Source organism: Lampris incognitus, chromosome 6 (genome assembly GCF_029633865.1).
Source record: "Lampris incognitus isolate fLamInc1 chromosome 6, fLamInc1.hap2, whole genome shotgun sequence".
Lineage (NCBI taxonomy): Eukaryota > Metazoa > Chordata > Actinopteri > Lampriformes > Lampridae > Lampris > Lampris incognitus.
The window spans coordinates 16,689,808-16,715,336 of NC_079216.1; the positions used below are offsets into that span (position 1 = coordinate 16,689,808).

At 43.1% G+C, this 25,529-nt stretch overlaps 1 protein-coding gene across 1 annotated transcript in view; it reads right to left on the bottom strand.

Annotated features, from left to right (window-relative positions):
• Positions 1-19,835, bottom strand: part of LOC130114281 (mixed lineage kinase domain-like protein) — a 39,720-nt gene extending 19,885 nt beyond the window's left edge. Inside the window, exons 1-7 of the mRNA XM_056282115.1 lie at positions 19,760-19,835; positions 16,446-16,890; positions 16,230-16,325; positions 7,009-7,186; positions 6,699-6,799; positions 5,434-5,569; positions 2-86 (exon numbers count right to left, since the gene is read on the bottom strand). Coding sequence (XP_056138090.1) covers positions 2-86; positions 5,434-5,569; positions 6,699-6,799; positions 7,009-7,186; positions 16,230-16,325; positions 16,446-16,884 — 1,035 coding nt within the window. The 5' untranslated portion in view covers positions 16,885-16,890; positions 19,760-19,835. The remainder of the gene's footprint in view (position 1; positions 87-5,433; positions 5,570-6,698; positions 6,800-7,008; positions 7,187-16,229; positions 16,326-16,445; positions 16,891-19,759) is intronic.
• Between the last annotated feature and the right edge of the window lie 5,694 nt (positions 19,836-25,529).

Here is a 25,529-nt window from a genome sequence, read left to right on the forward strand (position 1 = left end):
CCTTGACTCTGTAGCCTTCAGTGACCAGGAACTTGTTGCTGTTGATACATCCGTGCACGTTCGATTTTTCCTCAGTTTGGTGCAGTCTAAGGAAACATCCATGCCAATCAGTACTAGGCTTTTCATTACACAATTTTTCTGACATATCAGGCCAATATTAGCCTTATTTGGATTATCAGAGATCAGCCTGTTCCCTCCATGCCTTTGCTGATCTGAAAGAGGCTATTCTGTAGCTCCCATATGAAAGAGCTTACTTGGTCCCGAGAAGCCTTCTCATGCAACTTTTTTGGGGTGAGCCAACTGCCAGCATGGCAACAAACAAAAGGCCGGCTAAATTATCTCAATTATAAGCTGTAGGGGTTGACAAAACAACAAGAAATTAACTCAACTTTCAAATACTATATAAGTTTAACTCACAAGTCCTTTATTTGTCAAAGGAGGAATGTAATGTTCACCCTAATTCATCTGACTAACATTAAGCTTACTAAATTTGTGTTAGTGAGTTTGGATTGCTGCCAACATTGTTGAATATCTAGGCTAATGGCTCAGCAGCCAAACCACTTTAAACATCAGCATTACTTCTAAATCTTCAATCAATGTTGACTGGGTCTCAAATAAAATCTTTAATATTGTAGCAACATTGGGGGACAACGCAACCACAGGAACTGCTGCGGCTGGGAAGTGAACCCGTATCGCCCGCACCGCAGGAGACATCGCTAACCGCTCGACTAAAGGGTCAGACCCGCCAGCCAGCGGCCAGCGTGTCTTCTTATCTGTGCACGTTACACTACCCCCCTCCTTCAGGAAGCGCGTCCCCGCGCTTAAGCATATCAGCTCCTTCATGCCTCAGGGCGCATACGCTTCCGATGGCCTTACGGTCGCTCCATCCCACTTCTGACACCAATGTAGCGAATTCGGGGGACAACGCAACCACAGGAACTGCCGCGGCCAGGAAGCGAACCCGTATCGCCCGCACCGCAGGAGACATCGCTAACCGCTCGACTAAAGGGTCAGACAAAATGTCAGCCGCTACCATCACAAAAAAAGAAAAAAAAAATGAAGAAGTCAGCAAACGACTCTTCCTTTTGATCTATAACTTCAGAGCCTGAAGTCATGAATAGAAGGAACAAAATTACTCTTTTCTTGAATTCCTTAGTTCAAGACACATTTTTTTCCCAAAACAGTTTTTTCCCTCCTTACTCCAGCCCATTCATCCAGTTCGCTTAAAACTCGGTGTGAGGTGTCTATGGTCTGATGTCCGCAAAACTATTCCACAAATAATAAACAGGTCCAATGGTTCAGCTATTATCAATTAATTAACTTTTAATGATATCCATCCAAACACAAAGTTGTCCCTAACTTACTGACCATTCCGTCTCATCAACTCAAGATTTGAAGTGGAGTATTCAAAGAGCATGACTCCAAAAGGGAGTTGCGTTCTACAGCCAAGGGGCACCAAAATGAAAAAAAAAATGTATATCTTGCATTTGACTATCTGTATTTTTTTTTTTGGGGGGGGGTACTCAAAGATATCCGTTGTATTTCTGTCACTGTAAATGGTACAAACCCCATTCACTTTTCAAAGTGCTTATTATGACATGTTATTTCATAATTCATGGTTTTACAGTTAATGGGTTTGTCTCAGTTGGGTTGTGGTGTCCCTCAAGGCTCAGTACCTGGCCCCCTTCTCTTTTCTATATACATGTCCCTTTGCCAGGTCATTGAAAATCATGATGTGCTTTACCATTTTTATGCTGAAGACACTCACTTATACATGCCACTAAAACCCACAGATCCTAGCGCCCTAACAAATCTCACAACTTGCCTCTCTGACATTAAATACTGGATGACTGAAAATTTTCTCAAATTTAATGATGGTAAGTCTGAGGTCATTCTGTTCAGTCCCGAAAATTCCATCAGCCCTTTTGTTACTAATCTTGGTGGTCTGTCAGGTAGTCTTAAGCAGGCTGCTAGGAATCTTGGGGTAATATTCAATGCTAACCTCGGTTTTGATAATCAAATCAAACATGTTGTTCAGTCATGCTTTCTCCAGCTCAAGCTAATCTCCAAAATTAGGTCATCTTTATCTATTGCCAAGCTGCAAAAAGTTGTATATGCTTTTATCCATTCTCAGCTTGACTATTGTAACGGACTTTACTCTGGTATCAGCAAGGGCTCCCTCCACCCTCTGCAGTTGTTACAAAACACCACTGCCCAGTTCATTACCAGGACAAAGAGGCATGACCATATCACTCCTGTGCTTGCCTCCCTACACTGACTCCCTGTTATATTTTGAATTGATTTTAAAATGTTATAGCTCACTTTTAAGGCGTTAAATGGTCTTGCTCATACATACGTTTCTGTTTTATTGACCTCGGCTCCCTCTCAACACCAGGCTGCCTCCGGCATCCCCGGCCCCCTTCAACTACCCATCTCTCCGCCTTACCTGCCCAGAGAGCCTCACGTTCTAGCACCGGAACATTATGACAGAGACCTGGGGACATGCAGGTCGTTTTTAATCCAGTGCTTCCTTCTTTTCTTTTTTTTTAAGCAGCAGCTGTAAACATACACCACAGATAGGTCTAAGATTGCTTATATTATGGGGTTGCTTATGGGGAAAGCTAGCTCTTGGGGTCAGCAGTCTGGGAAAGCACATCCTCCATAACTTCCACGTATGCCAACTTTGATTCAGAAACGAAGGCTTCTGACCATCCAGTCTGGGGCAGAGTCACAAGCAAATGCCTCTTTTTACTTCATCAGGGCTCCCATAGAGAAGAAAGAGAAATCCACTTTATTTTGTCATTTTACAGGTTATAATGAAATTTGTTCTCTGCAGTTAACTGATCCTATTGTATAGGAGCAGTGGGCAGCTGCAGCGCCCGGGGACCAACTCCAGTTCTTCTTTCCATTGGCTTTGTCAGGTGCACTGACAGGATTACTCATCCTAACATGTACTATGTCTTTTTGACAGTGGGAAGAAACCAGAGCAGGTTCAAACCCCAGGACCTGGGATGGCCTGGGGTTCGAACCCAAGACCTTGCTGTGAGGCAACAGTGCTAACCACTGGGCCACCGTGCCGCCTGTACTGACTTGAGTTCAGGACTTTAGTGGCAGAGTCCAGTTGGAGTGATGAATCTCGCCAAGGAGATTTATTGAACGGACTTAGCGACTCAGTTAAAGATGAGTTTGCTGCCAGGGATGAGTCTGTCATCCTAGAGTTAATGTCTCTGTCAATTAAATTGGACAATCATTTGCGGGAACGCCACTGTGAGCAAGCCAGCCGTCAACCATCTTTGTTCTCTCCTTGCATCACCACTCCACTTCATGGGAGAGCAAGCCCAGGTCTTGCCCCAGCTCCCCATGTATCGCTCAGCTCCCCACACTCCCAGCTCCCCAGAAGAAGAGCCTAGAAGAGCAGTTGGGTTGGACCTTTCTATCTCCGGCTGAATGTCTTCAAAGAGTAATCGCTGGAGTCTGCATCTACTGGGGCCAGGCTGGCCATTTTCTAGCTTCCTGCTCTTTGACCAAAAGAAGAGGCTCATTAGTAATAGCCGGGATTCTGGTGAGCCATTCCACCCTTTCCTGTTCTCCCTGGTCACAGTTGCAGTTTGAGGCTAGACTTTTCTCTAATGGCCGATCTCTCCCATTGCTTGCTTTAGTAGACTCTGGGGCCAATGAAAACTTTATTGACTCTAACTTGGTATCCCAAGCCCAGATTGTGGTTGAACAGCTTCCTTTCCCCTTGGATGCCAATGCCTTGAATGGGAGACTCCTTGCCCTGTAACCCATCTCACCAAACCGGTGCAACTCCTGCTCTCTGGTAACCATTGTGAAACAATTCAATTTCATGTAAACCCCTCCTATCATGTCCCTGTAGTTCTTGGCCAGCCCTGGTTGAGGAAACGCAATCCCCATATTGACTGGTCTGCTAGCAAAGTGTTGAGTTTTAGCCCTTTCTGTCATTTCTCCCATCTTCAGTCTACCCTTGCCCCAGCTGAAGCTGCTATCTCCTCACCAACACCCAACCTCCACGATCTGTCATCTGTCCCTTCCATGTACCATGACCTTGGAAAAGTGTTCAGTAAACGGTGAAGTGTGTGGCGACCCCTAACGGGAGCAGCCAAAAGTAGTAGTAGAAAGTTAATGGGTTTATCGTGGCTACTGGGTCCGTCCCACACAGTTTTTCTTTATGTCTTCCTGTATCCAACATATGTATGTATGTTTTCCACTTCTGGTGTGGGAAGATGGCGGCATGAACTCACGTTTGCAGTGGCCTCACCCAGTACTGGTGTGGGAAGATGGCAGGGCAAACTTAATGTTTGTGGCAGCCTCACCCAGTGCCTTCCATGCAGTGTCTTTGTCTGATGGCTGGGAGAGCTGGTGCTTGATCAGCTGGGGGAGCTTGGTCTGCTGCATCTTGTGGGCCCGGGGATCATGGCCCTAGAGGAAACACCGACGGCGGTCTGACAGGACGTGGAAGCGGGGCAGGCTAAACTAAGCCGGCCCATGCAGACCGGAAGTTCCGATTAACACCAAGGGTGGTCTGGCGGTGGCCTCGCCTGGCCTTGACTGTGTTTTTGGTGTCGTCATGTGGAGTGCGAGGAGGTGTGTCGAAGATGTCTGGCTGGGAATGCTGGTGTTGGATCGGCTGGGGGAGCCTCGTCTGCTTCCTCCGGTGGGCCCAAGGACCATGGCCCTGCCTGGAGCTATGCCAGAAGAGGAAACACCAAGGGCAGTCTGACAGGATGCGGAAGTGGGGCAGGCTAAGCTAACTGCTAGCCCATGCAGACGGAAGTTCTGACAGGCATCCTGGCTGGCGTTCGCTCTCTTGGACAGTGATTTTTTTTTATGTTGGATATATGTGTTTTTGTACTTTTTGGATATGTCTGTCTTTGTGTTGCACTGCTGTGGGCTGGGGGAAAAAATATTTCATTTCATGTACACAAGTACATGAAATTAAATGACAAATAAATATTCCTGATCCTGTCCTTGCTTGCCCCCCACCCCCCGCTCATCCACACCTATCTTCCATCAAGATCATCAACCCCTACAGTATATCTACTCTGGCTCTTCATCCACTCATCGCCAGATTATTGCCTCAGCTCCAGTTGGTAGTGAAACGCTTCGGGCCTCTCTTAATTATATAGAGATTATTCCTCAAGCTTTGATTACCTATGTATTTTTCTTATGTTATCCTGTGCTAATCACTGTCTCCTCTCCTGTGCCCAGGATCATCTCTCACCTGTTTATCTGCCTGCCTTTGCCCGCCATCTCCCCTCTTATTTTGCCACCATTCCCTGCTCCCTTTTGTTAATAAATCCATCTCATTTATTTACCTTCAAGTCTACAAGTTTACAGTATAAAATTGCGTTTCTTTTGTGTGTGTTTTTTTCTGTGTTTTACTATTTATAAAATCCTGTGTAGGAATCTCACCTGTAGAGGCCTTGTGCTGCATCCAGACACATGCGGGCCTTCCTGGTCCAGGGTAATTTACACTTAGAGTCCAGCACCTGTCTGAGGCTGCCCTTCTCACAGTACTCCATGATAATGAGGTAATTTGGATTGGGACCTGCAGGCAATGACAACGACCTCTCAATGTCACAACATGATATCAAACCAGGCTTGGATCCTGGTCTGCAGTTTGTCTGAATTATTTTAAAAACAAAGCACTGTTTGTTTAAATACAGAAGAAATACAGTGAGTGGAGAGATCCTCTGTTTTGTAGTTTCTGTTTCACGTGTTAGTCATTTAGCAGAGGCTCTCATCTAGAATGAGTCACAATGATAAAAACAGTAGAACAAGAATCAGCTCCTAGATCACCAACATTGCAAGGCTACTATCCATGCCTGCTCCAAAAGCAGCTAGCTCTGGGTCCAGACTATTCTCTCACATGACCCCTCAATGGTGGAATGAAATCCTCCATCAGAGCCACAGACTCACTTGCTTCTTTCAAGAAAGACCTGAAAACTTTACTTCTCCAGGTCTACCTTAATACTTAAATAGTCTCTAAGCAAGACTCAAACTGGTTACCAAACACCTAATATAGATTACTTACTACTGCTCAAGGCATCAGCTATTACGATCATGCCCTTAATTTCTCTGACAACAGTATCGCCAGTGTCCACTATTGTACCCATCCACCTGCACTTTTCTGCACTCCACCTACAGTTTTCTGCACTTGTGGCAATATGTTTGTGATATTAATATGTGGTTTTGTCCATTTAATTTTTTCTTCTATCACTTCTTCTTGATGATCTAAGATACACTTACACTAAGGCCACTTGACATGATATGCATTCCTGGCTTGATATTATTTTGTGCTCTTTAGGCCATTTGGTAAAAGTTGAAATTATCTGCTAACTACTGGCTGCCTTGAAAATCACTGAATAAAAAACATGCTAAATAATAAAAGCATCTGCTAAATGAGTAAATGTAAACCTAAGTAAATCAAGGTTGAAGAGAGGGGGATGGTATTTAAGGAGGAGAAGAGGGGGAGGAAGTGATTTAGAAGGAGAGAAAAGGTAGAGGAAGAGGTGGATGAGGCAGGATAGGAAGATGGAGCAGAGATTAGGGACTCTGGACAGAGTTAGGAGAACACAGGAGTGGGATGATACAGGAATGCATAGGAAATTGGGGGGGAGGGGAATATGATAAATAAGGCTGTCTACTTTCCTCTACACGTAATGGAGCCTACTCACCGCTCTCTTCCTGGACACAGATTCCAAACATTCGCAGCATGTTGGGCGACTCAAAGCGCCTCATGGTTTCAGCTTCCTTTTGGAAAATTTGCCTCGCCTCACTTTTAGGGAAAAAACACATCACATGGCCATGTTGATTTTAAAATGGAGTTATCGCATGTAAACACACTGTGGTCAAACACAAAAATTACTCCCCTCCCAATGATTGAATTTGCTTTGGATTTTTATTGCATTTTTGTATAGTGTTAAAATGTGAGCCAATAATGTTCACTGTCATGAAACATGTCCAAGAGGAGGAAGTGTGCCTTACTTTGGAGGAGTGGTAATGGGATAGGTGTATCTTTTAATGGCCACAGTGAATTTGTTGTACTCTCCTCTGTAAACTTCTGAGATGGGGGTTGTCATAAAGGGTCGTTTGGGAAGTTCATAGGTCAGCTCATCTGGTTTGATCTCTCGGATGTCCTGAGAGTTGAACCTGGGTTTATTTACTGTGGAAACACGAAAATATCAGCGGCAGAAAGGAATCCAGATTTATGTGAAGGAATCTAATCCAGACATAATAAAAATTTTAACAAAATTAGTCTAATCCATAGGGATAAAGATGGTTGTCAGTCAAACAAATTTGATTGACAATCCTTGTTTTTAATCCTTGTTTTACTACAGCCCTCTTCTTTCAACAGTAGCAAAGTACACTGTCGCTCATTGTTCAGGCTTTTAACTTACTCTTCTGATCTAGTTTGGAATGGCAGGCAGACTGTAGAGGTTAGCGGTTCCCTCTCCACAACAGGCAAACCATGTTTACCAATGGCCATGTGTCCTACTGAAGTGTCCTGGACCATGACACTGATCTGCAACCTGCTATATCATACGTCATGCTACTTATTGTATGCTGTTGTGGAAAAGGGTGCAAGTAATGTTGATTCTATAGATGGACAGACCCTGAACAAAGAGTGACTCTGATTATTTTATTTTATATTAAACATTAATGCCCGTAACTCACACAACTCTGGGGTTATTTTTAAGGTTATTGATACTGTGGGCAGCCCTTCCCCCCGGTCAAGTCGGATTTATTTGTGTAGTCCTAAATCACAGTTTGGTCCCAGAGGGCACAATAATCACAAAACATTCTTTCTAACGTAGGACCCCTATCCTTAGACCCTTGATTTGGATGAAGAAAAACTTCACAATAAAAATCTTATCAGAAAAAGAAAGTGGAGAAACAAAGAGCAAAACAGGTGGGATCTCTCTTCTAGGATGGCTAGACATGCAATAGGTGCTGAGTGGACAGAGTAGACAAGCAGTAACAAATTGACAATAATCAGGATCACTCAATAGAGCACTAAGTAATTACACATTACTGTGAAAAATTGGATGTCGCTACATTTCATCTCATCTCATCATCAGCCGCTTCTCTGGGATTGGGTCGTGGTGGCAGCAAGCTAAGTAGGGCACTCCAGATGTCCCTCTTCCCAGCAGTGTCCTTCAGCTCCTCCTGGGGGATCCTAAGGTGTTCCCAGGCCAGATTGGACACGTAGTCCCTCCAGCGAGTTCTGGGTCTACCCCGGGGTCTCCTCCCAGTTGGACATGCCTGGAAAACCTCAAAGGAAGGCGACCAGGAAGCATCACAATCAGATGCCTGAACCACCTCAACTGGTTCCTTTCGACATGAAGGAGTGTCGCGACCGAGGGCTACTTCCCACACCACAATAACCAGATCCATCCAATACACAGGCAACATGCAAGAACACCAATAAATTATTACAAAGAGTTTATTCATACAAGGCACAAATAACACAGGGCTGTAATTAGGCAGGCCGTTGTAATAGGGCACCACCAGAGGGCAGTCACCTTCCCACTGACAGGCTCAGGCTAAAGAACCAAACCCTCCCCCATACAACACATTACGTTAAAACCCACAGCAATAAATAGGTGATAAAAACATGGCAATCATCATAGCACAGGGCACATCTTAAGTCAAAGCACATCAATCTGGAAACAGCAAATTCATCCCACTTATACAGCAGTGCATCTACTCCATACCACAAGGGGGGGGGGGGGGAAGTAATCAACCCAATGTCAGCAGGTGGCAACAAACACACTCTTGCAGTTCCCGCCACACTAATAACAACCCCGCGCAATATAAAATCAGTCCATACTGGTTGGCAACCTGTGCTGACCAGTACTAAAGTCCAATGTACTGGCCAAAACAAAAAGGAGGAGAATCAACCCACTGTCCAGAAGACTAATAGCAGCCACAGAGTCCACAGTCACCCAATCTAGGCTGGTGATGTCACGTTCCAGGGCGTAAATGGAATGGTGCCGTCTCGATCAGGCCGAACGCCCCCAGCCGGCACTTCAGTGTGAGTGTAGTCGCTCGAGGCTCTGCCTCCAGCTACAGAGGAAGCACAACAACAGGGCTCAGCTTCACGGCCTCACCGAGGACGAAATCTAGCAATGGGACAACACCAACAGAATAGAAATACAACTTCCCTTCATCTGGACGAGTCGAGAGCGTTGTACACAGAATGGACACCCATCGCTCGTCTCCTCGTTCCACTTCCCGGATGTAGCGCACATCTGATGAACACCGGTCTCCTCGGCAGTAGGTTAGCTTGCGCTGCAATCGCTCTCTCGGTGCCGGTCCCACCACTGTCGTCCATCCGGCTTCCACATTAAAGCTCCCCGCCGGTATCCTCCTCCCCATCGTTCATCATACTGCTCCTTTTATGAAGGGAAGCAACCTAACCCGGTCCAGCGTCCACTCACTTATCAAGCAACCAATCAGTCACCAGAGCCATTGCAATTAGTACTTAACACAGGCGAGTGTCCATTTTCAGTCTCTCACAACGAATCCACATACAGTCCATAACCACAGATAGACCCCCCGCAACCCCGCAACATATAAAACCCACTCATAAGAGTCACATCACAACAACAATAACCACAACTTATATTCACATAATTGACTATGAGCCAGGACACTTGACAGGAGCAGCGGCTCTACTCCGAGCTCCCTCCGGATGTCAGAGCTCCTCACCCTAAGGCTGAGCCCAGACACCCTATGGAGGAATCACCCCTCCGAGAATTGCCACCGGAACATGTTGGAGGGGCTTGGGTGTCCCGGTGATCCTGGGAGCTGTGTTGTCGGGGGCAATAGCTCCTGGTAGGGTCTCCCAAGGCAAATTGGTCCCAGGGAAGGAGCCAGACTAACAGCGATTTCAAAGAAACCCAGTGAAAGTATACCAGCAGAGCTTTAGCAGCTCACACAGAAAAGGGATACCAGGGCCACCTCCTGGAGCCAGACCTGGGAAGGGAGCTCGCCGGCGAATGTCTAGTGGCTGGGCCTTGGCCTATGGGGCGCGGTTGGGCCCAGCCCGAAAAAACAACATGGAGCCACCACAAGCGGAGATGAGCAATGGGGTAGGGTGCAATGCAGGCCGGGCAGCAGGCAAAGGCAGGGACCAGGGTGTGCCAACTTCCAACATCACAGATTGGTCACTAAATTTCCTGCTTTTAAATATGCATAAAACAGAAGTCTGTTGAGTCCTTTAAATCCAAACTTAAAACTCATCCTTTTGACTTAACCTACAATTAGTTGCCTTTAAATTGAGTGCTTCACAACCTGTATTGCATGGCGGGTCGGTTTCTGTCTCAATGAATTTACCAACCACTGCTCTGCCAATGAGATTATAGAGTATAGATTATTGACTATTGCAAACTGTTCTCTTCTCACATGTCTTTTCTCTCTCTCTCTGAATGATGTCTTCTCCTTTCTCTTCTGCTATGTATGTGAATGGTGTGATGTGAGTCTCCCGTGTGCACGTGTAATCTGTCCTTCTGTCAGGTCTCCATGGCCACTGACAGTGGTTGCCACCGACAGTGGTCGCCACCAGGACACTGTTTATAAATCCATATAATTTCGCTATCCTATTTTGATATTGTATCCCTCTCTCTTTCCGATGGGTGAGTAATGTTTTTTCTTGTCTCTTCTCCCGTGTATGTGAATAGTGTGATGTGAGTCTCCCCTGTGTGCATGTGTAGTCTGTCCTCCTGCCAGGTCTACAAGATGATGGTGGTCGCGTGGTTCGTTTCCTGGGCTGTTACGGTGGCATCTGGACACTACTTGGCATCCTCCTCATCATATTCTTCATATATTTTATAATTCCATTATAATTTTGTTATCCTCTTTATATGTTGTGTTCTGTAAATTGTGTAAACACAACATCCATTGCTTGTCTGTACGTCTTGGGAGAGAAATCGCTCCTCTGTTGCTCTCCCTGAGGTTTCTTCCTATTTTTTCTCCCTGTTAAAGGGTTTTTTTTAGAGAGCTGTTCCTTATCTGATGCAAGGGTCTAAGGACAGGATGTTGTATTGCTGTAAAGCCCAATGAGGCAGATTTGTAACTTTTGCTATTGGGCTATACAAATAAAATTCACTTGATTTGACGACACCACCCTTATTGGGCTCATCTCTGGTGGTGATGAATCCGCCTACAGGTAAGAGATTGACCAACTTGTGTCCTGGTACAGCCAAAACAACTTGGAGGTTTGATTTCACAAAGTGTGGTAGCTAAACATCTTGGTATTGCATTTGATCCCAGCCTTTCCTTTGTAAGCACAGTAAAGAAATCACCAACACTGCCTGTTTTCACTTACATAACATAGCTAAAATTTGGTATTTCCTGTCCATGGCCGAAGCAGAGACTCCAATACAATCTCAATCAAATTGAGCATCTTTGGGATGTGCTGGAAAAACAAGTCTGATCCATGGAGGCCCCACCTCACAACTTACTGGACTAATAGGATCTGCTGCTAACGTCTTGGTGCCAGATACCAGAGGACACCTTCAGAGATCTTGTGGAGTCCATGCCTCGATGGGTCAGAGCTGTTTTGTTGGCACGAGGGGGACCTACACAATATTAGGCCACAGAGCAGGTACGGCCCCATGCATCAACACCATTTTAGTGTCATGGAGCCCTGGATAAAAGGATAGAGCTGTCATTCACACAGAAGGAAATTTCTGGTACTACGTTTGCAACAGATGGAGAGAAAGTGCAGAGTGAGATTTATGCAACAGAAGTCTCCAGGAGGTTGAAGCCCCGGATTAATGGAAAACACAGGATGCAACACAGACGAAAGACAGAATGCCTAAAAACGGCTCATACTTTTCCCTGAAAAGCTGATTAAGGTGCAGATCTCCCCCTTGGTATCCACTGGTTTCTGTCTCTAGTGTAAATGCAGCTCCTATGTCCCACTTATCACTCATACCACTGGCAAAACCTACATGAAACCTACATGAAATCCTCCTCCTGCACCTTAGACCTACTGCCGGCTTATTGCCAACATGCTGCCAATTAGACTATATTTCTAAAAGAGATATTTACAAGGATTGGCCCTATTATTGTATGAATTGTAAAACTAGCACCCTTGCCACTGGCTCTCCTCTCCTGTGTCAAGAACACCATATGTCAACCGCTCTTAAAGAAACCCAACCTGGACCCTCTTTATCAGAACTAATAGAGACCAATTTCTAAACTTTCAATTTTATTTAAAGTTTGAGAAAAGGTCTTTTCTCCGCTTTTATCTTTCATGAGCTAATTTGACATTTTTGAGAAATTCCAGTCAGGTTTAACAGTCCTAAAGCACTGAGTGCGTTTGTGAAGGTCACATATATGATCTCCTTAATGCTCATCATGGAGACCGCACAATATTAATCCATTTAGATTTTAGTGCAGCCTCTGATACTTTCAACTATTACAATTTAATAAATCACCTTGAAAAGTGGTCAGTATTAGAGATGCTGCCTCAAATTTGTTTCAGTTTAATTTGTAAATAGATCCTTCTCTGTAGTTGCTGGGAATGTCTGATCTTCAGCAGCTCATTTTAAATGTGGTATTGCACAAGGGTCAATTTTAGGCCACATCCTTTTCTAAATTTACATGCTTCTGTTAGGCTGCATTCAGACAGAATCAGCACTTCCGTATGAGGGCGACATAACATACAGATCCTTGGTCTGATGCCTGCAACTTGTATGCTGCAGGGGAATACACACACACTGGGGTATCAGGGAACTCCTCTGGGGTTATGTTTCTTAATATTGATTAAGCGAGATACGCTGCTTTCGCAGCAGATAGGACAGCCTTGTATTTCAATAAACACTCATGCCAAGATAGGTAAAAAAAACTTTCTATTTTGATTTTCACCATTTACGTTCCCATCTCCTGCAGGCCCATTTAAGAGCATTGTTAAACGAGGGCATAGGCCTCTTTAGTCCCATCGCTCTGGTAGTGAGAGGTGCAGCTGAATAGAGGAGACTAGAGAGGGTCACAATCAAGTCACTAGAGAAGTTTTCAACAGAGTCAGTCACCACAGTGAAAGGAGCCAAGACTTCAGGCAGCTGCTTGCCAAATGCAGCTACAGTGGATGGACCAATGTGGTGAGTGGCAATTACATCTGTGCTGACGTTAACAGGACAGGCCAATAGTGCTTCAAATTTAATGAGGAAATGACCTGACACAGCAGATGTGGCTGACAAGACAGTCAGATCAGAAATAGCTATCCTTTTGATAAAACCAAATCAAGGGTGTTAGCACTGCAACGAGTCAACTCTTGAATGAATTGATCGACCCCAAAAGTATCAACAAGAGCCAGAAATGCTTTACTTAGAGGATCAGCAGCCTTATTCAGACGAATATTGAAATCACCAAGAATTAGAAGCTCATCAGAATGAGTAACAAGACCAGAGATAAACTTTCCAAATTCTTGAAGAAATAGTGAGTAAGGGCCAGGAGGTCAATAGAGTATCACAATGTGAACTGAGCAGAGTCTGTTTGTGGCTGAGGGAAATTGACTTAGAGCAAGAGCCTCAAAAGATTTGAATTTAGTTTCAGAAGTTTAATTGAAAATAGACTCAAGTATTAAGGCGACACCCCCACCTTGTTTATTTGCCTGAGCTACACAGGCATAAGTATAGTCAGGTGGTGAAGCTTCATTTAAGGGAAGGAAAACATTTGGTTTCAGCCGTGTTTCACATAACCCAATCATATCAAAACTATGTTCAAGAATCAGATCATTTATTAGTAAGGCTTTGGTAGACAGTGATCTGATATTTATGAAACCAAATTTAAGCATCTTGTTGAAGTGAACAGAAGCAGGCAGAACTTTAGAGCTACCAATAGATGAAATATTAATTGGAATTAGACACCTGGTATTATTAGTTGACCATTTTGAAGACCTAGTACGCTTTGACGATGTGTGGTCACACTTTTGATAACATTAGATGTTTGATTCTGTAGATTATTGGGTACTTCGTTGCACATTTCACCACCACCAGTGGTAGGAAAGATTATTAGATTATTGTGATTCACACATTTAGGAGAGGAGAGCTTGGGAGCAATACAGCATGGAAGGGAGGCGGTCTCAATGTTATAGACCAAGCTGTCAGTATACTATGATTAATTAACTGACTAAACATATTAACTAAAATAGTTGACTCCACACATGCACAAAGTTTGAACAGAGCAGGCTCTCTAATTACCTGCAACCTGCTGAGTGATAAGACCTTACTGTCAAACTAAACGTAAACAGCTATCTATATATTTACATAAGGGTGAATGCCATCCGCTTTCAGTAGGTATGGGTCATTAAGAAAGAAGGCCAATTATCAACAAAACCAAATCCCTGCTCATTACAGTAATGAGCCAGCCAGCGGTTCAGTGAGGTGAGCCTACTGTACATCTCATCATTACCCCTCATGTAAGGCACCAGAGACAATTAATCGATGCTGACACATCTTTCTGGCCAACTCAAGGGTCCTGACTAGGCTAGCTTTTGCGATCTCTATTCAGTGTTCGAATTACAGTGCAATGTCCGGTGGGACCCCCCCCCCAAAAAAAACAACAACTTTAAAACGCATTGAAGTGGCTGATCAGCATAAAAATAACATATAGCACATGTATCATTATTGTGATAATAATAATAAAGTTATAAAATAAAAACAGACTCAAGCCTGTCTTGTTCAGGTTGGCTTTCCCCTCAATGTAGCATGCTCCTTTACATATATTTTTTACTATTCTGAGACATAATATTCACAACTAATTCTTTTGATGTTTTTATTACCGTTTATTATTTTATGTATTTTTATGACTGTTTCTTGTTGTTCTATACTATTGTAGTGTTCCTGGGTTTCCTGAAAGGTACTTTAAATACAATGTATTGTGACGTGGTCAAATAATGGACTCCTCAGCCAACCTTTCAGAGTTAACAAGCAAAGTTTTAATGACCGTAAGACAAGCCAGTGATAACACACACACAGGTTTGTATTGGTCTCAGCTTCCCCCCTTTGAATGGTCATAGAACCGACCTTACCTATTTGCTTACTCTTTCACCCATGGTGGGAAATAGCATGCTGTCCAATACAACTTTTCTAATAACGTCCCCATAACCTTCTACAAAATCCTCGCTATCTGTAACAAATGTGCCCCTGTTTGTAACATGTTCAACATCCTACAATATAACACAAAACATTAACACTCTTCAGCTGCATTGTGGGTAATATGCAAATGAACCCCAACTTCCAGCAGGAACACTCCAATAGAATTCGTCACATTATTATTATTATTGTTGTACAATGTAAATGCAATGTATTATTATTATTATTGTTTTTTTTGTTATTATTATTATCAAAATAACTTCAGCCTGAACTAAGACACACTTTGTAGCCTGTTGGCCAACGTTAAACCCATCACTTAAAATTTGGGAGTAACCTTCGACTGATTCTTTTTTTTGATTAACAAGTTAAGAGGGTTGTTCATTCTTGTTTCTATCAGTTGGATAATATTTCTAAAATTAGATCCTTTACCCTCCACTGACCTTGAAAAAGTCACCCATGCTTGCATCTCATTTAGACTCAGACAACTGTCTTTACTCAGAAATCCCTCTCTTGCCCACAGTTGATCCAATACGCAGCAAGACCTTCAACAGTTACAAAGCGACGGGACCCCATCTCGCCCATTTTAATTTGTCTTCATTGGCTACCTGTTAGCTGCAAAATCAAATTCAAAATTTTACTTTTAACACAAAACGAGTACACTTTTCAGTCTTGCACCTCACATTTTAGATCAGGCAGGGCACTCCTGAGTGTCTGAACTGCAAGACCAGTGTGCAGGACTTTTTTTCTTTTTTGCTCTTTAGATATTGAGTTTCTGTCCTATGCTTCTGCATGAAAATAGTGGATGAGCAAGCTTTCCTTTTTCATTGGATGACTATTGTAGTCTGAAATCTAGGTGCCATGACAGAGGCAGACAGGTATAATCTATTGGAAGAGGAACATAGAAAACAGTGCAGAAGAAATAGTTCATGGAAAATGTTGACCATCATAACTTTGAAACAATGATATGTTGTAGACAAACAGACAGACAGACTCACACAGTAGACAAATAAGACTTCATAATGGGTATGGTCATCTTCATTTTTTTACCAAGAGAGAAGAAAATGTCAATTGATATCAAAGTTACAATTTTGGTTCACTCACTGGTTTCAATCACTTTCTCCATGTTCTTCTTGATATGTGCCTCTTCCTGCGTTGTGTTCTTTTTCTTCTGCATGGTCGTCATCTTCTCACGGAGTACTGAGAAACAGACAAATGCTCTTAATCTGCACATTTTGAAACCAGCCTCATTAAGACTGTACCACATTATATCTGGTGTGCCGTGAAACCCCTGCACGTAAATCAAAATTTTCCCCTTACGTTTCTGAAGCTCTGCGTGATCCTCTTTCGTGTCGGCCTCGTCCTCTGCCTGCCGGGAGGTGATTTCGAACACCTTGTTTAGTTTATCTCCATGGTCCACTTGAAGAGCTAGAGAAAGCACCTGGTACGCATCATTAAAACGTTCGTTCAAAATGCCGAACTCTTCACCGTGGTTGTAGGCATTGATGATACGCCTGAGAAAGCTGGAAGAGGCGTACTTTCTGATCAGCTGCTCAGTCGATTCCAGCGTGATCTTGAGTTCCTCGAGAGCTCTGTTCACATCGGGGGAGATTTGCTCAGGTTTGACCGCCCTTACCAATTCCTCTAGTGCTCTAACACGTTGGGCCACACGCTGACAGTGTTTCCTGTTGGCCTTCACCTCGTCTGAGAGAATGTAGATCGATGACACCATGGCCAAGATGGGATTGATGCAGTCCATGGCCGGCTGGAACGGAGAATCGAGAGAGGGAGAAAAAATATTAGGATGGACTTTCTGTCAAAAAGGCTTTGACCTTTTGAATTGTGTTCCAACTGTCATGTTGATGGCTGCATATCAGTTAAATAAAGCTCCAAGTTCAGTGGCCTTACCTATACTTTAGGAGTTTATGTGTCAGAGACAGACAGAGAGAGAGAGAGAGAGGGAGAGAGAGAGTTGAGAATATTTTAAAATCTAAATTTTTTGCAAATCTGCATGTGGTTTATTTTCTAACAACATGACATCTGATCAGGATTCATACCTTTCACACCTAATTTCTGGTGTTATGGGACAAACAAACATCCCAGAGATGTGACAGCAAAGTCCTGCATCACAGAATAATTGCTCTCTTTCTCAGTCTCTCTCCAACTCTCTTTCTCTCCCAGCCACACACACACACACACACACACACACACACACACACACACACACACACTTCCGCAAAACTTTTTGTCTGAGACGTTTCACCTCCTAAGGTATAGGTTAGGTCCCTGACCTTGAAGCTGATTTTAACAGATATGCAGCCATCAACATGACAATTGGAAAACGATCCTTGCATTCCTTTTGAATTCTGAAATTCTGGTAGAGGGGACGTTACTTGTCGAATTTACTCACACGCTCCTGCCTCATCTATGACCCCTAAACAAATTTTAAACAGCATTAAACCCTAATTCATGATTGTATATCTTTTTGTTGGCATCCTCCAATCTAACTGCATGGTTTTGTGAAAAATACAGGGGGGGGGGTGTATTCCACATACTGTCAGAGACCTGGTATTCATTCTCTCTCATCGCCACACACAATTTGTATAATGATCACTTCTCTTGCCATTCCCCTTTGTGATCTTGGGGTTTCAAATAAAGCATCCTCAACCTGAAACGCAAGACTGTCTTGGAGCACACGGAATGGGGGGAATTTTCTAATTTGTGTGGGTTTGCAGTGACAGAACATTGTAAGTGTCAGCCGATTTTTTTTTCTTCCCCTGGGAAGTATGGAGCTACTCTTACTTATGGTGCTAGCCTTGTTTCCAAAAAAAAAAATCCTCCCTCTGTATGACGTCTCTTAAGATGATTGGATCCAGTGGAGAATTCGAAATTTGGCGGAAAAAAACCTCAAACATGTTCAGACTTATCTAGGACATGTCTTGGACACGTAATCTAGGACATGTTGTCTCTGACATGTTGTCTTGAACATGTCATCCATGTCGCCTCGGACATGTCATCCAGGACATGTCATCTAGGACATGTTGTCTTGAACATGTCATCCATGTCGCCTCGGACATGTCGTCTAGAACATTTCATCTTGGACATGTCATCTAGGACAGGCCGTCTAGGACATTTTGTCTCAGATATGTCGTCTCGGACATGTCATCTAGAACATGACACCTCAGACATGCTGTCTTGGACATGTCATCTAGGACATGTTGTCTCTGACATGTTTCGAACATGTCGTCTCAGACACGTTGTCTCGGACATGTCGTCTTGGACATGTCGTCTAGGTCATGTCGTCTTGGACATGTCGTCTAGGACATGTTGTCTAGGTATCGTCTAGGACAGGTTGTCTAGGTCATGTTGTCTCGGACATGTCGTCTTGGACATATCGTCTAGGACATGCCGTCTGGGTCATGTTGTCTTGGACATGTCGTCTGGGGCATGTCGGTAAAAAAAAGGTCAAAGCCAGTCTTTAGAGCGATAAATAGCTAGCAGTAAAATTGACTCAAATTTCAATTAAAAATAATTCAAAATAAAATTAACCACAGCGATGTCAAGTACATATACAGCCATCCAATTTGAAGTCAAATATGTGCCACAACACCTGTGTAGCTAGACCCACATTTTCCTGCAGTGGTACCACAGATATACTGGCACACAGCCACTTTACTACCTGAGGTAATACATGTCTTCTTGTGCTAAGAGGTGGTTCTCTTGTAGTAGTCTCAATTTTACGTCTTTTTTTCTCACAAAAAACCTAACCTTGGTTAAGTTCACCCTATATGTAAGGGTGAAATCAATAGTAGGCCCTATATGTCATTTTCTTTCTTAGCATCGATGTTTTCAGTAATTGAACCAACCTCCATCAATTGGTTTTTTAAACTTTGAAAAGTAATCAAAATTTTGGTTAATTGCTCAGTGCTAGGCTGAGGTAGAGCGAAGTGGAAGTCAACTGAAATCAATTAAACTGAACAAATAAAGTGCAGTTGATTTTAAAATGGAAAATACATGCAGGAAAGATTACTTGTTTTTCAAGGTGTCTATAGTCTCTTTAGCGATTTACCAAGCAAAGAACACTACAATACTAAGGAGAACATTTTGCTGAAGGAGCACTTAGTCGTCTCGATAATTCACTGTGACAGGAATGCATGTCATTATATAACCTCCTTACATCACCTCCACCTATCTTATCGTCTGAGGCCCACACACAGCAGTTTTATTGTCGTGGCTTAGATCCCTTATGTTAAACCACACGATAATTATTTTTGAAAAGAAACTGAAATTTCTACATCAAACAGGACACAATCTGTTTTGGGTTTTTCTGTAATAATAGGGACACTATAAATAAATTCAGCATTTCAGAATCAGCATCCATTTTATTTGAGGAATAAGTTTCAACTTTGACAGGATTTCGACCTGATGTCTCTCTTTGAAACATAGACATAACACAAATTTTAATAAAAATTAAAATATTAAAAGGAAATATTAGAGAATAATAATAAAGAAATAAGGGGTAAATTAAAAGTAATTGAAGGCAGTAGATCATAACAGAGCAGAAAGAAGTAGAGCCAGCAGAGGAACTATATGTTTCATTTGCAGACAGAGAAGATTTCTGAAAAGTGGTTTACCTGTAGTGGTTGTTGATACAAGCCGCCTGTTTCAGCCCAGATCTGTCTGCAAAAATGAACCAAAAGATTTCCCTTCTTTTCCTTTGGCTCCTCCCACAGAAAATAAGAGTCCAATGTCCTTGTTCCTCAGCTCGGTTGTCCCCTTTCACTTACCTTTTTTTTTTTTTAATGATTTTCAAATTAATAAACAAAAACACCCCACAAACAGCAACAGAAAAACACACAAAACAGAAAAAACCTACCCTAAAATCAACAACAGATGCTGCAATATATAAAAGTTATACTGAAAGGAAAAACAAGTAAAATAAAAATAATAAATACATAAATAGATAAAGTGATAATAAATTAAATCTAGCCACGACAATAAGTATGAATAGACTTCACAAGAACACAACAGGAAGCAAGCAAAGACCACAAAACTGATCCGAGCAATCAGCCGCCGCCCTCCACGGACAGACAAGTGGGTCAAAGTCCCTGCAGAAAGGAGTGCAAAGGCCTCCAGAGTCTCCAGAATATGTCCGATTTATGGTTGAGATCATCAGTCAGTTTCTCCACAGGGGGAAGGGCCGATACCTGTGATATCCACATGCTGACTGTAGGAACCAGTGGCGCGGACCACCACAGCAAGATAACCTTTTTATGCCAAAAATAAAAGGTTTTTTTTAGCCTTTTCATTTTCTTTTCCATAGTACTGTACAGTACAGAAACCCATATAAAAAAAACAAAAACCAACAAATTAGAAACAAAGGACAAAAAAGAAACAGGGTGTATTTAAGGAAAATAATGAATTACACTGCTGCATCACTAGCACAACACGTTTTCACACAAGCACTCAACGCGAGAGGTGGACGGCACACTGTATTTTGTTGCTGGTCACGTTCAGCATTGTACATTCCTGTGACGAACACAAGCCGACTCCGTCCCTCTCCCGAAGACAGCGTTGCAACTGCATCGACACACAGCCAATGCTTAGACCTTTACACCACCGCAGACCCGAGGTATGGTATCTTAAGTACCGCTGCCTTAAAACTGCTGGGAACAATGCCAGTATTAAGTGATGAATCAACAATGTCTAGCATAGTAGGTCCCAGAAAGGCGAGAGGTCTTTAAAAAGTTTTGCAAGTAGGCAAGTAGTTGGTTTAGAAGCTGACACAAGCTTAGTCAAAGTGTCAAGACAGATAGTCTCAAAAGCTATTGTAGAGTCTAAGCTGACACTTTAAGCCACTGAGGTGTTGCACCACAGATAGCGTAATTGAAGCATTTATTACCGTGTCTGGTGAATCATGAGACAAATTTGCCAGTTGAACATTCCGTCCATTTATTGTTAGTGTCCATTAAACTCGAACGTATTTGCATGACAAACAAACTAATATCCAGAACCACAAGTAATGACTGCAGCAACATACTGCCTCAGCATGTGTCTTTGGGTGTGTGTGGTCAAAAACTGTTAACCTTCCGGGCAGAACACCTGACCAGACAAAGATTGGTTCCTATTTTTACAATTGAGTGCTAATTGGCTCCTACACACCGGCCCCTAATTGTTAGTGGCAGACAGACACTAATATTCAATACAAGACAATAGAGGAGCCAAATCTGAAAACCTCAATTACCATACATGGAAATACAATTAACAAAGTTCAATCTACACCTCTTGTACTAAACAAAGATTAGTTACAGATCTCTCAATATTATTATTTTTGGTCTGTAGCTTGACAAAACGCACCAGGCCCTTTTTCTGTCAGGAAAAAACTTCCAAAACTTTGCCGAGAGGCCAGGAACCACATGGTTCCTGAAGAATCCATGATGGCTACAACATCTCCTGTAACTAAGCTCCTTTTCCTTTAGTTCCACTTTTGCCTCTCTTGCAGCAACGGCAGGTATTCCCAGACCCATTGCTTCCAAAACAAATCAGAGATGTATGGAGCTTGTCTCCATCGACGTTTCACATACATGTCAGCGGGTTCAAAAAGTCCAGATTCCAAAGCTAGTTCTCCCATTAACAGAAGAAGATGATTGGGCATGAGAGGTTCCAAATCATTTGGATTATCAAACAACTTGGTTATTGGATGATCATTAAGAATGGCTTCTACTTCACACATAACTGTGTGAAGTCCATCATCGTCCAACATCTGTTGGTGCAAGATTGAATTGAGAATGTGCTTTACTATGTGAATAATGTGCTCCCAAACACCACCATGAGATCCTGCTGGTGGATTGAAACTCCATTCAACTCCAGCTGGAATAAGAGCACCTTGAATCTGCTCATGATTTAATGCAGTGAGAGCCTCTCTCAGTTCTCTTTCTGCGTCTACGAAGTTGGTTCCATTCTCTGACTTGATATGGATAGCCTGACCTCTCCTGCTGATAAACTGGTGTAAAGCATTTATGCGTGCATCAGTCTCCAGCGAGTTTGCCATCCCCAAATGAACTGCTCTACTCACCAAGCAAGTAAATATCACACCGTAACGTTTGCTGCCTTTCTTTATTTCCACAGGTCTGAAATAGTCCACTCCAGCACTGGTAAAATTGAGGTAGATCTGGGATAGATCTCTCCTTTGGAAGATCTGCCATCTTTTGCTCCATAGCTCTTCCATTATAGCATCTGCAAAAGATGCATTCAGATGTGATCTTCCTTACAGCCGAGTTGGCGTTGGTTATCCAATACTTCCTCCTCAGTGCAGACAGTGTATGGTTTTGACCACTGTGACCTAATAGTTGATGAATGTATTTGAGGATAAGCATGGAAATATACTGATCTTTGGAGAGGATGAGTGGATGTTTTACGTTCAAAGGCATTGCTCCCTTACTTAATCTCCCTCCAACAATTAGAAGTCTGTCTTCCCAAACCAGATCCAGCTTGTAAATGGAACTTTGTCTGCTTACTGTTCCCTTTTCAGACAACAGGGAGGATATTTCGCCCTGAAACCTTTGCTGCTGACAATAGCGAATGATAGCCAACTCTGCTTCCAACAGATCTTTCGGCGCCAAGATGTTACTCCTCAGTGTAATTGTGGCTTTTAGTCTTTCCACTTGACCAGCCTATGCATTTCCAGAGGCCTTCAAACGCTTTCTCCAACAACTGAGCTCCAACAATATTATTTTCAGCCTGAGAAACCAGGCCACTGACACATTGAGCCTCTTCCAGTCTGAGAAGTACATCATGAGATGGTCAGTGACATTAAGTGAATTGTTAACAATGAAATTCACAGAGATGCCCTTTCAGACCTCTGGATCATCAGAGTCCACAATGACATCACTGTCATAGTGGACTCTCGCACGTCCCTGTTGATGACTCTGCACATATCCTTCTTGGTGACTTCAACATCCACACAAACAAGCTAGATCCTCTTTTCTCTTTCCTCTCCTCCTTTGACCTCCACTTCTCACCCTCTCCTCCTACCCACGAGGTCGGCAACCAGCTGGACCTTATCTTTACTAGACACTGTCCTATTTCCAATCTCTGTGTAACACCCGTCCCATATTTATCTAAATAAAATCTGCAGTCTATTACTAATATGGGCGGGCCCGGGGTTATGATCTAAATAAATGGCACTCTTACCTTATCAACTGGTTACCAAAGTGTCCTAATGCTGTAAATGAACTGTAAATATTGGCGGTGCCTCCATGACTAAAAGGAAGTAACATGAATTAAGACTTCCTGTTTACCTTATGAATTATATGAATTATCTATTTTCTAAATATGTGACACAACACGTTTAACTTAAGATGTACCAAAATATAGACATTTATTTAACAAGCAATATGAAATGAAATGAGGATTGTCTATTATAGACAATGATAATATAGATATGAAATCACAATAGTAGGGTTTGTATGTAAACACAATGTATGGCTTTAAGCCATGTAGGTTCAAAACCTAGAAAAATAATAAAGCGGAGTCTCCAATTAGACTCTGTTACCAACTTTCAACAACACAAAATAATAAAGTGGGCCCACACACTCGCACACACACTCACACGATGCAACGACACAGTCCAACTTTTACCCAGCATGTTACGGGTACGTTGCAGGCCTGAAATGTAGCTTGGGAGCGGTGGGGCCTACAAACTGTTATGGCCACTTCGCTTGGTCACTGCCAAGTATAAACAAAATGCACGTGCAGGAATGGAGGTTTGTACCCACGAGTCCCCGCGGCAGGGGAGAGGGGGAGAGGGGCAACGATGGTGGGAATCAGGGTAACCGCTCGCACCAGAGGATGAGAGAGAACAAAGGCCACGTTGAGGAAACAGCAGGGCAGTCCAAGGTAGCACGGCAGCCGGGAGAACGTTTCAATGTTGTCCACGGAGGTCTTCCCTGTTCACCGTTCACCTTGTCCGACTCCTTTTGAATAAAATAGATAGCTAAGCTACCAAGTCCCGATACTATCCCGGTTTGAGCTAGTAACAACTGGTCTCAGGCAGCCAACATACAGAAGCAATACACACAGCTAACGTTGCTATGCTAGGCTAATCGCGGCTAGCGCTTAGCTAAAAACATACATTTCTTAACTATAACGAGTAGTCATAGCAAATAATACAGGATATAAACTGCATAGTTACCTTTAGTAGAAACAATATACACAAACACATGATGAAATTAACTGGTTGTCAATCCCCAGACGGTCTGCATACAAAGTTCACGATAAATGTAAAAAATGACAGATTCACTCTATCGTGTCCAGCTGCTGTCTGTCACTGTCACCCACGAAACAAAGTATTGGGGCCGCAAGCCCCACCCCTTTCCTCTAAATACACTATCAGATTGGTTAATAATTTAGGATACACGAATTACATTAAAGGAAAAGAATGAATGACATTTGGATTAAATCAGGTTAGGTTGTTAAATTTAACAACACGTGCTGGACCATGTGTAATTCAAATAAACTATGCTCAAATATGAATTTATGACATATGAGCAAAAACCTTGTAAATAGTAAAACACACATTACTATTCAATATTGTGAAACTCTATGAAATGACTTTTTAATACTATTTATATGATCTTAACCTCTCTTAAATGAATTTATTTTCCCAATAATATGACATTATTTATTCTCTGCATTTTCAAAGCCTGATATATTTAACCAGGGCTACATCTGTTACTCCCCCCCAGCTCTCTGACCACTATTTCATGTCCTCCTCTCTCCCTCTCTTCACCCCCCTCAGCCCCTTCCCCTACCCACATGGTTTCCACCCGTAGATACCTCCGCTCTCTCTCCGCCACTGATCTTTTCTCACCACCCGGTTAGTGCTGTTTGCACTATCCCACCCTCTGCATCCTCCCTCACCTCTCCATGTCCCACCCTATCCCACCTCGCTCCCCTCTCCCCCGACGAGGTTCTAAACCTCATCACATCCAGTCCCCCCACCACATGCTCCCTTGACCTGGTCCCCTCCCCTCTTCTTTAGCCTATAGCACCTGAACTCCTTCTCTATCTAACCCACCTCATCAACACCTCCCTCCAGGCAGGATGCTTTCCATCTGCCTTCAAGACTGCTAGAGTCACCCCCCCTTCTCAAGAAACCATCACTTACCCCCTCTGACGTCAAAAACTACAGACCGGTTTCCCTTCTACCCTTTCTATCCAAAACTTCCGAACGTGCAGTCTTTAACCAACTTTTTTTGTACCTCCACCAGAACAACATCCTGGACCCCAATCAGTCTGGGTTCAGGGTGGGTCACTCGACAGAGACGGCCCTCCCTGCAGTGACAAAATCGCTGCACTCTGCGAGAGCAAACTCTCTCTCCTCTGTCCTGATATTCCTGGACC